The following is a 13438-nucleotide window of genomic DNA, read 5'->3' as shown; positions in this document are numbered from 1 at the left end:
TCTTAAAGAACTAATAGCAAAGAAAAAAGTCATCAAAAAGTAAGTTCAGCCTATGGTCAGAAAAACTGAAGTCGTTATATCTATGTAGGTTTTACTATACTTTCTAAAAATGAGATTAAGATTCAAACAAGATACTGGTTCTAGGTCACTATATAAGACTGAAGGAATTAAGGGTCCAGAGAGTGCTTTCTGTACTTTCCTTGCAAAATCACATCATACACATTAATAATGGTAGTAGAGAAAGAAAGAAAGAGTACCAATACTATTACTGTTCTTTATTTCTAAAGATTTTATTTATTCATTGTTATTGCTCTTAAGTATCTTCCAAGGTGTTCACAACACTTAACATAAATTACATAAACAGTAAACAGAATATACCTTAGGAGGTAGGTAAGGGCAGGGGAAGAAAAATTTGCAAAAGACTATATAGCAGGCTAGCTGAATAACCAAATTCTGAAGTGATTTTTAAAATCAATATCCCAAGACAAACCGTAATTTTGCTATTGTACAGCAAATAACAGCTGACCTTGGGAAAGTTATTAAAAAATTAAAATACTAAGGGGCTGGGGCACCTGGGTGGCTCCATGGTTGAGCATCTGCCTTTGGCTCAGGTTGTGATCCTGGGGTCCAGGATCAAGTACCACATTGGGCTCCCTGCATGGAGCCTGCTTCTCCCTCTGCCTGCGTCTGCCTCTCTCTCTCTCTCTCTCTCTCTCTCTCTGTATCTCTCATGAATAAATAAATAAAATCTTTAAAAAAAAAATACATCTTGAAACCTGTGAGCACTGCTGTATGCCTACATGGAACTAAGTTTTGAGGTCCTTTTTTTTTTTTTTTTTTTTTTAAAGATTTTATTTATTTATTCATGATAGTCACAGAGAGAGAGAGAGAGAGAGAGGCAGAGACACAGGCAGAGGGAGAAGCAGGCTCCATGCACCGGGAGCCCGACGTGGGATTCGATCCCGGGCCTTCAGGATCGCGCCCTGAGCCAAAGGCAGGCGCCAAACCGCTGCGCCACCCAGGGATCCCTAAAGCTTTATTTTTTTTTCTTTAATTTATGATAGTCACACAGAGAGAGAGAGAGAGAGAGGCAGAGACACAGGCAGAGGGAGAAGCAGGCTCCATGCCGGGAGCCTGACGTGGGATTCGATCCTGGGTCTCCAGGATCGCGCCCTGGTCCAAAGGCAGGCACTAAACCGCTGCGCCACCCAGGGATCCCTAAGTTTTGAGGTCCTTTTAATGAATTTATACATGAATTGGCTACTTAGAGACCATGAAAAAGCCATATTTACTTGCTGCTAAAATAAGTCACCAGGATACCTGACAAAGCATTTTAGATTCAGTGTTCAATCTACAGAGAGCTATACAAAGAGCTAAAAAAAAAAAAAAAAAAAAAAAAAACAAATCAATAATCCCTACCCTGTAAAAATGTATTCTATCATATGCTCAACCGCTGAGATCTGACCATGTCCCAGAAAGAGACAAGTAATTATAAGACACTGGTAATATTAGCTCAACTACCAACAAAGATAGACTAACTTTTCAATATTTCTTTTTGCCTTAATGAAGGAAGAATTAAAGATGCATATAATAATTCACAAAACAGCCAGTGCTAAACATACTCTTTATCTGTTCATGATCCTCACAGATAACTATAACTGACCAACTAACAGACAATGAAATCTCACTCACTAATACAATCAACCGCAAGTCAACATGGCTTTTTGTACCCTTCCTCCAATGCTATATCTGCAAAATCTCACTCTGTGAAACTCATCATTGCAGTGAAGTCAAGCCCCCTTATAAATCTTCAGAAAATACAATTCTTCAAAGGCATCTGACTATAAGGAATCCTCCCTTACTTCACCACACCTGCTTTAGGTTGTAAACCATATGGAGTATATTATACTTATACTAACTATTCTTCACTAACTTCAGAGGATAATTCTAAATTTTTAATGCAGCCTGTAATGCACATGTTTTGAAATAAGGTTTTCTCAGCAACTCTTGTTTCTTCACTGGCTCAAGGCAGCTAAAATGAGCTTTTATAGAACACTTCTAATCTAAATCCTAGTTTTTTGTAGAAAATTCTTGGGCAACAGGTAGCATTTATAATCTTAGTAAATGACACTCCACTCCTGTTATGGCACAGTGTTTATATTAAAGTGGGTGTTTTTCTGTCCTATAACAACTACCAGCAGGACTCGTTCTCTAATATGCAACAGTTGTTTAAAAACCTGGGCCATTGGGCAGCCTTGGGTGGCTCAGCGGTTCAGCACCGCCTTCAGCCAGGGGCATGATCCTGGACACCCGGGATCGAGTCCCATGTCAGGTTCCCTGCATGGAGCCAGCTTCTCCCTCTGCCTGTGTCTCTGTCTCTCATAAATAAAAAATAAAATCTTTAAGAAAAAAAAATCTGGGCCATTTTGGGCAGCCTGGATGGCTCAGTGGTTAAGCGTCTGCCTTTGGCTCAGGGCCTGATCCTGGAATCCCGGGATTGAGTCCCACATCGGGCTCCCTGCATGGAGCCTGCTTCTCCCTCTGCCTGTGTCTCTGCCTCTCTCTGTGTGTCTCTCATGAATAAATGAATAAAATCTTAAAAAAAAAAAAAAAAAAAAAAAACCTGGGTCATTCAAGATTAGGACATTTCAGATAATTTTTCTTCACACAGAATATTTTTAAGTTAATAATGTTGACTCTCAGAAAGTAAAACTAATGAGAAGGAAAATAATTCTTGAAAACACTGGGTTAGTTTTCAGATGATGAAAGACAAAAAATAATAATAAATGAATAACTGGTGTTCAGAAGAAACTCTGGGGGAAAAAAATGCTATATCCCTCCTCTTATCCAATTCATTAAACATAAGACAATGGTACTCCTGGCCTCACTATCTTAAAGTAGTACAATATTCTGTGAATTGTAAGTCTTACATAAAGCATCTAAACATATAGGATCCTACATTCTGAACCCAGATTAGGGAAAAAGTGTTTGCAGAGGTGAAAATCTAGATTCCAGTAGGAATTTTCCCAACACAAAGACTCAGAGAATGTACAAAACAATACATATTAAACACACAAATTTCTATATCTTGCAGTTACTGATTTTTTTTTGCTTTCGGCTGGGTTTTGTTGTTATTGTTATGGTAAACAAGTAAATAAGTAAATTATTATCAATAATGTTAAGTGTGAAAAAAAAAAACTCAAAAGTAACCAGGATAGGAAATTATAACAAAGCAGATTTTCAATTTTAAGCTAACAATATTTTTAAAGATTTCATTTATTTATTCATGAGAGACACAGAGAGAGACAGAGGCAGAGACAGAGGCAGAGGGAGAAGCAGGCTCCATGCAGGGAGCCCGACGTGGGGCTCGATCCCGGGTCTCCAGGATCAGGCCCTGGGCCAAGGGCAGCGCTAAACCGCTGAGTCACCCGGGCTGCCCTAAACTAACAATTTTTATATAAAACAGCCGTCTCCTAGTGAAAGAGAAAAGTGTTAGCAATTTTTTAAAGTTGAACGTTTTTACATGAGAGTAACAAGGAAGTACTGACATAAAACAAATGTAAGACTTTAGAAATCTAAGAAAGAAAACCACCACCATTCTAATCTTGCATCATGTTCCAAAACAAGAGAAAAATATGATAATCCAAGTTGAAATATTTAAGCAATGTCAGTGCTCACTTTCTTACTATCCAATCCCAATAACTGAGGCTTACTGGTAAAAAGTAAAATATTAAAAAGTTATGTGATAAGACTGAGAATAAGATCATTATTACATGTGAACAACATTTAAATTTTAGTATATTCAGCTATCAAAATCTATGGAAGAGAAATAAATTTAAAATCCAAATATTTTAAACAGATTTAAAAGCACTGTTTTCTATTCCTTTTATCCACAAAGAATATATAGTAATCATGAACCCATATGATGCAGAAAACATTCTGAGATTTTGCTACAATGCTTCATGCTGCCAATTATGCACAGTGGAAAATTTTTCATGAATTCAAAGTTTGCAAAATAAATACATGCAACTTAAAGTCCTCATGGCTGAATTTACCGTCTTGTGACCATTCTGGCAGGCGACATGCAGTGCTGTCTGCCCCATCGCATCCTCAACGTCGACGTCACTGACGTGCTGCACAAGGTCATGGAGTAGTTCTGTCCGCCCATTCACAGCGAGCCAGTGTATCTGTACAGCCATTTAGTTACTTAACATTTGTGCAAGGAGTGTTTCATAAAGACAGCAGATAAATAATGCTATTATTTCTCAAATGTGAGCATAGTACACATACTAAAGATTAAAATAAAAGCCCATATATTTCCTGTATTTTTCCTTTTTTTTTTTTTTAATGGGGAAAAATATGCATCAAGATATAGGTTATACCACCGTGTACTTCAAAATCAAGCATTTCATGGATCATTACAGTTAAATATCCTAGACTTAGGACCACCAAATACTCCACTTCCTAGATGATCCTGGACTCTATGCATAGTTTGTCTCTAAAGGAAAGGTACTGGATACATTTCCTTCCCCAGAAACAAACATGAGTAAAAAAAAGGTAATTAATACAATAGACATATTCTTTATTTCCTGTATTTTCCAAGTAACTCATGTATCATACATAAGTAATAATATAAAAGGAGAATAAAACATCTTAACTCTACCACTCAAAGATAATCAATGTTAAAACTTTGGACTATGCTATCCATGCATTCTTCAATTGACTTTTTTTCCATTAAAAAATACATCATGAAACTTGTTTTAGGATGGCAGCTTAAACACATGCATCAACTTCTGATTCTTCCCCCAAACACCACTGAAATGACAATGAAGAATATACTTTTTCTTAAAAGAACAGACCCATTACAATAAAGAAAAAAAGAGACTATAATAGCAACAAGTTTTACAAGATAAAAGCTTTTGTCTGAATTGTCAGAACAGAAAGCTGAATCCTAAACTAGTAAGGTGATTCAGAGATTGAATCCTAAACTAGTAAGGTGATTCAGATCTCTGAAATCCCAAAACGCTCAAGAATCAGTGCACCTTGCATCTCTTGAAGTAGAGATGAACTAGTGGATTTAGACCCTTAAATCCCCAACCCTCCTCAACTCTTCCAGGCCAATGACTGCCCCTTCCCAATCTGAGAGACTACAGGAGGCTTGAAAACAATCTTTAGATAAGTGACACCAGGCACAATGAAGCAAGAATATCACATTGAAAAGGGAAATGAGGGGCATCTGGGTAGCTCAGTCGGTCAAGCGTCTGCTTTTAGCTCAGGTCATGATCCCAGGGTCCTGGGATCAAGCCCCACACTGGGCTCCCTGCTCAACAAGGAGCCTGCTTCTCCTTTTCCCTCTGCTTGCTACTTTGCCTGCTTGTGCTCACTCACTCTGTCAAATAAATAAATAAAATATTTTTTAAAAAAATTCAAAAGGGAGATGAAGTGCAAGTTTATATATGATACTGAAATCCCAAACCGTTCTCCTCTACCTAGCATCCAGGATGCTAACACCCTCCTGGCAATTGTCAGGGCTTTCTCTGAGGAATCCAACCAGCTTGAGAATAAATGCCTAAAGAAACCGGTATCAGGAAGGATCCTAAAGGCAATTGCCCAAGCAGATCACCCTACACTGAAGCCCATGATGAATAATCTTATTCATTCAAACAGAGCTTTCAAATAGCTTTTCCTAATTACCAAACATTTGACAAATGCATCTAGTCTGAAAGACCAAACAACAGCAACAACAAAAAGCAAATAGCAGAGAAGAAAAGGAACCATGAATATTCAAGAAAAGAAGTTTCAAAAGAAAAAGCTATATATTGAATACTCTCAGAGAGAAAACATACAGACTGCATCCTTCAAACAAGAACAGGATATTATTTTTTAAAAAGACAATGAAAAACAAACTCCTGTAAATTAATACTGTGATAGAGACATGCAAACTCAAAAGAAGATCTAGAAGAATATTGAGGAAGCCTTCCAGGAAGCACAAAAAAGACAAAGAAATGGAGAAGCAAGAGAAAAGGTGAAAAAATTAAAAGGTTAGCCCAACAGGTCCAATATCCAAATGAATGATTACATAATCAGACTCAAAACTCAAGTAATGCAAGTATCAACACAAGGATCAATACAAAGTATCAACAAATTTTCCTCCCATTAACTTTTTCTCAGTTAACTATTGGAAATGTGCTCCAGCAAAGTGACAGAATAGTTATCTACAAAGACAGACACAGAATCCACATAAAAAAGAACCCAAAACAAGAGAAAGGCAAAAGAAATCTCTAGGATGATGGTGAAGAGACATTCCAAACAACTGTGAAGGAGCCTACAAATCACCCAATCCATCTTAGAGAGGACAGAAGTCTCCATTAAAAGAGTCCTTCAAAATTAATCAAGAAGATGAAAGACAGTGAATATTTATCATGAGGATATATACAAAGCTCAGAGAGAGCTTAGTAAAGAAGTACTTAGAAAAGTTTTTTTTTAATTTTTAAGCTGCAGTTAACATAGAAACTGGAAAAGACGAAATTATCTCTACTTGAAGATGACATGACTGTCTACATAGAAAACCCTAAGCAATCTACAAAAAAAATTCCTAGAACTAATAAAAAGTAAGCCCAGGAAGGTCATAAGAATACATGACCAATGCTCAAAGAAAGGAATCCCATTTCTACATATTATCAGTGAACATGCAGAAATTGAAATTAAAAACAGTATGATTTAGTATTGCTCCAAAGAAAATGAAACTTAGCTATACATATAAAACATGCACAAGATCTCTATGGTGAACAGTATAAGATGTAAAATTTCATTTATAAAAAGAAATCAAAGACCTAAGTGGGGAGACATACCGTATTTACAGTAGTGAAGTCTATTCTCCTTAAACTGATCTTATAGGTTTAATACAATTTCAGTAAATATCCAGCAAGGTTTTTTTGTCATAGTCAAGTTTATTCCATAAATTATTCTATCTATAAATTTCTGACAAAGAAACCAGAATAGCTAGCACAATCCTGACATAGAAAAATAAAGTGGGAGGAATTACTCAACCACATACTAAGGCTTACTATTTAGTATATCTACACTAATCAAGACAGTGTGGTATAGGCAAAAGCCAGTGAAACAGAAATAAGAACCCATAAAAAGGTCCATATAAATATTCCCAATAGATTTTTGAGAAAGATGTGAAACCAATTTCATACAGAAAGGATAGTCTTTTTTTTTTTTTTTTTTTTAAGGGTAGTCTTTTTAACAAACAGTGCTCAAGTAGTTGGACTTGATGAGAAAAAAAAAATGAACCTCAAGCATCACATCTTACACAAATATTAGCTCACACAAATATAAGCTCAAAATAGATCATAGATTTAGATGTGAAATGTAAGATTATAAAAATTTTGAGAAAATATTTGAAAAAAATTTTTAAGATCTAGAGTTAGGCAGAGTTCTTAAATCTGATACCAAAAGCATAATCCACAAAAGAAAAACTCGTATATTGGCCTTCATCAAAATTGAAACTTTTATACAGAAGATCCTGTTAAGAATTAAAAAGGCAAGCTAGAGAAAGTATTTGCACATCACATACCTTACAAAGGACTTCTATCTTCAGTATATAAAGAATCCCCACAGTCAAAGGTTAAAAGTAATCCAATTAAAAAATGGGCAAATGACATGAACCAACATTTCACATAGAAAGATACACAGATAGCAAAATTACTCAAAGAACACAAAAATACTAATTCAAAGAGATATGTGCATCTCAATGTTTATAGCAGCATTATCACAACAGCCAAACTATGGAAACAGCCCAAAACCTATACTAATGTTTACATTTATAGCAGCTTTATTCAAGATAGCCCCAAACAGGAAATGACCCAAAGGTCCTTCAACAGGTAAACAGTTTAACAGTCACATCTACACCAAGGAATATCAGTCAGCAATATAAAGGAACAAACTACTGATACACGCAACAACCTAGGTCAATTTCCACGGAATATGAGGAACATACAAAAGCTAATCCTATTGTATTGTTCCATACAATATCATTCTATTTATAGGACATTCTTAAAAAAGACATAATTTTAGAAATGGAGAATAGATTAGTTGGCTGCCAATGGTTAGGCATGGAGTGAAGAGGAGGAAAGGTGTGGTTACAAAAGAGCAGCAACACAAAAACATCTTTGCAGAGTTGGAAATGTTCAGAATATTGACTGTGGTAGTGGAGACATGGACCTACACAGGTAATAGTACTGTACAGAACTTACTATACAAACACGCACACAAATAAAACCAGGTACAATTCTGTATGTTGGCAAATTGAGCACCAATAAAAAATAAATTTATTTAAAAAAATGAAAAAAAAAAAAAAAAAAAAACAGGTACAAATGAACAATCAGAGGTGCCTGGGTGGCTCAGTCTATTAAGCGTCCGCCTCTGGCTCAGGTCATGATCTCAGGGTCCTGGGATCGAGGCCAGCGTCAGGCTTCCTGCTCAGTAGGGAGTCTGTCTCTCCCTCTCCATCTGTCTCTCCCTAGCTTGTGCTCTCTCTCACTCCCTCTTCTCTCCAATAAATAAAATCTTTAAAAATAAATAAATAGAAATAAACAAATAAAACTGGGGAAATTGGAACAAGACAAATTATATAATATAAATATCCTAGTCACGATATTATACTATTATTCTGTATAATGTTACCATTGAGGGAAATTGGGCAATATATACAGGGCATTCCTCTGTATTCTTTAGGTATAAATGAATGTACAATAATCTCAACTTTTTTTAGAATGCAATTATTAACTACATGAAAAATGCTATGTAAAGAAAAATAACTATAGCAAACTATTTGGCCTATGAATAGTATGTATATAAACAAAAAATTAAAATACTGAAGCATGATCTAATTAAAATTACAATTATATTAGAAAGGTGTGAGGGAAATGTGGTTGTACATGATGGGATAGGGGGAAATGGAGCTGAAAAAGAGAGCAAATAACCTTATCTTCCATAAAGTCAACTGGTGATGCCTAAAACTGAAAAATCAAAAAATAATAGTAGCATGTTATTTAGATGTGAAGAAATAAATTTTTACATCCATTAAAATAGTTGAGAAGAGCTAATACAGAGTTAGAAGTTTATAGAGCCTGGGGAGCAGTATTTCCTTTTCTGGGGGGAGTGTCACAATATAGATGTATATTTATTTGAGGTATAACGTCATACAATTCACATCCCATACAATCCATCTATTTAAAGTACACACCTTAGTGGGTTTTGGTATATTCATAGTTGTCAATCATCTCCACAATCAATTATAGGACATTTTCATTTCCCCAGAAAGAAACCCAGTACCATTAGCAGCCACTGCCTATTTCCTCCCTTGTCCTGAGATAGGTAAGATACATGTCTCACCCTGATTTTGCAACTGGGTAAAATAAATTAACATCGCCTTTAGTATGTTTAACTGATTTTTTTTTTTTTTTTGCTTTGTTCTTGTAAACCTTTGTTAGAGGCAATGAATTCTCTGACAGTAGTGGGTGGATGATAGAGGTAGCATAATCAAATATCCCATCACTCCTATTGCTTCACTTTTTTATAATTTTGCTGGGTTCAGAACAAACCAACTTAAGTCTAATTACCTCGCCCCTAACAGCAATATGTACAAGGCAAGGCAAAGTCTACAAAATCCTGCCATGATTTTATGGTTTATGGTGCTGAATGACAGAGCCTTTACAGACACCAATCCTTTGGCTTGTTCTTTTGTTTGCCACTATCCCAGGCCATCCTTGACAATGTGCCTTAATAATATTCAGGATGGATGAGCATAAAATATACTTTATTTAAAAAGTACTAGGACAGTGATTTTGAAGGTGAAGGTGGAAAGGGCAGGCTCTCTACTGCAGGATGTTCTTGAGCATATCATCTGAGGAAAAAGCACATATAGAAGCTAAAGATCTGGAAACTGATCCCCATAACTATTCATGCCAAAGATCTTTGGGAAGTCTCCATGAATCCCAAGGGTACCTGAACACCAGTTAAGCTCACCACTCTAATGTAATACACTCTCTTTCATCTCCAAGCCTTCACGAAATCTATTCTATAGAGCCAAAATTCTCTTCCTCACCTCCTCTCCCAAGCCTACTACCACCACTTTCACCAGTCTAACTTCTGTTTGTCTTTCTGGCCTCAACTCATGTGATATGTCCCTGGGATACCACTTCCAATGCCCTAGGTGAGGATGGGAGCCCTGCAAGGACTTCCATAGCATCTCCTTCTCCTATCTTGATATTCATTACAGTATTACCACTGCCTGGTAATTTTTCAGTCTTCTTCTAAAGAAAAATAAGATAAAAACATGGAGGGAGGCATATCATAAAAGACTCTTAATTATAAAGAACAAACAAGAGGGTTACCTGGGAGGATTGTCTAAATGGATGACGGGCTTTAAGGAGGGAACTTTTTTTGTAGGGGGTGCAGCAGGCAAAGGAGAGGAAGAAGCAGGCTCCCTGCTCAGGGATCCCATGGGATCATGACCTGAGCTGAAGGCAGATGCTCAACCAACTGAGCCACCCAAGCGCCCCTGAGGAGGGCACTTGTGATGAGCACTGGATGTTGTATGTAAGCAATGAATCACTAAGTTCTACCCCTGAAACCAATACCACACTATATGTTAACTTGAACTTAAATAAAAACTTGGAAGGAACAAAACAAACAAACTTTTGGGATCCCTGGGTGGCGCAGTGGTTTGGCGCCTGCCTTTGGCCCAGGGCGCGATCCTGGAGACCTGGGATTGAATCCCACGTCGGGCTCCCAGGGCATGGAGCCTGCTTCTCCCTCTGCCTATGTTTCTGCCTCTCTCTCTCTGTGTGTGTGTGTGACTATCATAAATAAATAAAAATCAAAACAAACAAACTTTCCTGTCTTCCTTAGAATTTTGGGGACAAGGACCAATCAGTCATATTCACGGCTCTATCCCACAACAACAAAGTGCCTAACACATAGTAGGTATTCAAGAAATTCCTGTTGAAATAACAAATGAAGGAAGAAATATGAGGAGTCCTTTGTGAGGGTAAGCAGCCTAGAATGCATGCAGTCAACAGTTCTCTCCTTTTGTAAGAAAAATCCTGGGGCTCCCGGCTCCTCACTCAAGGTTTCTTCCAACTCAGGAGCCATTGGCTTTACTGTGCCACGTGTTTGGTGGCAATTATTCAGTTCTTCAGCAACACATTTTCACCATCCCACCTTCCTTCAGCTGATGGGGTCAATGGGCTCAGCTGCTGAATTAATCTCATCATGGTGGTCTGGGACCAGGTGGAATCATGCTTTGTGAACACAACAGTTTTCAAGAGCAGGAGACACACTATACCAGTCAGGGCCATAGGAGAAAACAGCAAGGTTGGTCCCAGGCAGAAAGAGTATAGAGACTATTTTTCTCTAACAAGCGTTGTAGAATATCTTGACTCTTTAAATATGTGCAAGAATATTTATGGTAAGAATTTGATTTTTAAAACTTTTCTACTCTACTTCCCTTAAAATTCAGGAGTGAAAGAGAAATTAGCAGATAAAAATGTATGTAATTAAACAAATTATGTTAATATTGAACATCTTATCTTGCCTATACTAAAGAGTGTCCTAAGGACAGGTCTATGTAAGTTCTATAGTTTTATAATCCTCAGCAGTAGCTAAGCATCTTGTAGATATCAAGACTATAGTTTTTCTTTTTAGAGTCAGTGGCATTATCTTGTTAATTACATAACAAAATCTAGACTATCACAGGAATTGTGGATTCCAAATAATTATCATGACTGAGCTTATTCTTTATCTTTAGAAAGTCACTCACCGAATAAAGCAAATCTTAGGGAAGCTGTTTTTTAATGCTCTACCACCCTCTACCTTCAAAATGTTTTTAACAGAAAATCCTGAAAACTGACATGGTATGTAAATAATACTCTTCTTTATCTACAAATTAAATGATTCAGAATCTATAAATACTACCAAAAAAGGTAAAAAAAAAAAAAAAATTTTTTTTTCAAATCAAGAAACCGACTCAACTACAGAGAACACACTGATGGTTACCAAAGGGAAGGAAGCTGGGGGTGATGGGTGAAATAGATGAAGGGGATTAAGAGTACACTTATCATGATGAGCAATAATAATGTATAGAATTGCTGAATTACTATGGAGTACACTTGAAACTAAGAAACACTGTATGCTAACTATACTGGAGTTAAAATTAAAAACTTAAAAAATTTTTTCAGCTTTATTGAGTTATAACTGACAAAATTGTAGAATATTTGAAGTATACAACATACTGATAGACACTGGAAAAGGATTCTCATCATCCACTCAATACATACATCACCTCACAAACAGGAAGGTAGAACTTAATATATAAAATTTGACATTCATTACAACTTCAAAACAATTTCTCAATAATCACAATTTATCTCTACTTCTAAAATGAATAATGCTCCATTAAATAATGACAATAATTAAAATTTTTAGATTTCATGTACAGAACTGATGATCACTACATTGTACATCAGAAACTGAAATAACACTGTATATTAACTATACTAGAATTAAAATAAAAATAAACCAAACCAAACAAAAAATAATAAACAAATTTTTTTAAATATGTGGATTTTAACAATCTTTTCAGAAAGGTCTCACACCACCTCCAAATAACATCTATATGGATCAAAAATATATTAACTTATTTTTGAACAAAAAGTGACACAGCAAAATGGGTAAAAATACTAGGTTAGGTAAGATACAAGTCTGAAGGATACAGACCAAAATATTAACAGTGATTATCTCTGAGTGCAGAGGATACAGTGAGTGATCATTCCATTCATTACTTTTTTTCCTTTCTGCCTAGCCATCCAATTTCCCTAAAATGTACCTATTAAAATAATTTTAAAGAATGTAATAAAAAATAGCTCTCCTTTAATGAACTCATAACACAGCAGAAATGCTCCTTAAAAATCCCCTGAAAGTCAGTGACAAAAGCTAGAGGAATAAGTCCTCAAAATAAATGAAAGGTCACAAACAAAAAAGAGAAAGGAAAAACACAGTGAAACCATAACTTCTCTTAATAAATACAGCAGAGAACTATGCCTCAAATCTTTCTGCACAAAGAAGTATCTAGCAGAAACACTTGTACTGCCCTTTGCATTACTTCACCTTCAATATTATTTTCTAAGAAGTATTTTAAAACTCTCAGATAAAAGTCTTAGCACTTACTGCTGTAAGGCCTTCATTATTACAAATGTTGACATCAGCACTGTATTCTAATAATTTACTCATGCATTTCTTCTGCCTGAAAAGAAAAGAGACACAGATAACCGGTATGAGAAAAATAAGCAAATGACAATTATTTTACTGAAATACTGACTACAATCAACATTAGTTGCTGGCAAGTATCCATCTGTAGGTTTTTAAACAA

General features: G+C 36.0%; 1 protein-coding gene across 4 annotated transcripts in view; it reads right to left on the bottom strand.

The window, feature by feature from the left end:
• Positions 1 to 13438, bottom strand: part of HACE1 (HECT domain and ankyrin repeat containing E3 ubiquitin protein ligase 1) — a 108232-nt gene that overhangs the window by 77463 nt on the left and 17331 nt on the right. For 3 of the 4 annotated variants that reach the window (XM_077902948.1, XM_077902949.1, XM_077902951.1), the window contains 2 exons: positions 13237 to 13312; positions 4056 to 4187 (listed from right to left, as the gene is read on the bottom strand). In XM_077902948.1, the coding sequence (XP_077759074.1) occupies positions 4056 to 4187; positions 13237 to 13312 (208 nt within the window). The remainder of the gene's footprint in view (positions 1 to 4055; positions 4188 to 13236; positions 13313 to 13438) is intronic. The other variant, XM_077902950.1, reaches the window with a different exon arrangement.

This window comes from Canis aureus, chromosome 7 (assembly GCF_053574225.1).
Source record: "Canis aureus isolate CA01 chromosome 7, VMU_Caureus_v.1.0, whole genome shotgun sequence".
Lineage (NCBI taxonomy): Eukaryota > Metazoa > Chordata > Mammalia > Carnivora > Canidae > Canis > Canis aureus.
This window is presented reverse-complemented; position numbering and strand designations above follow the sequence as displayed.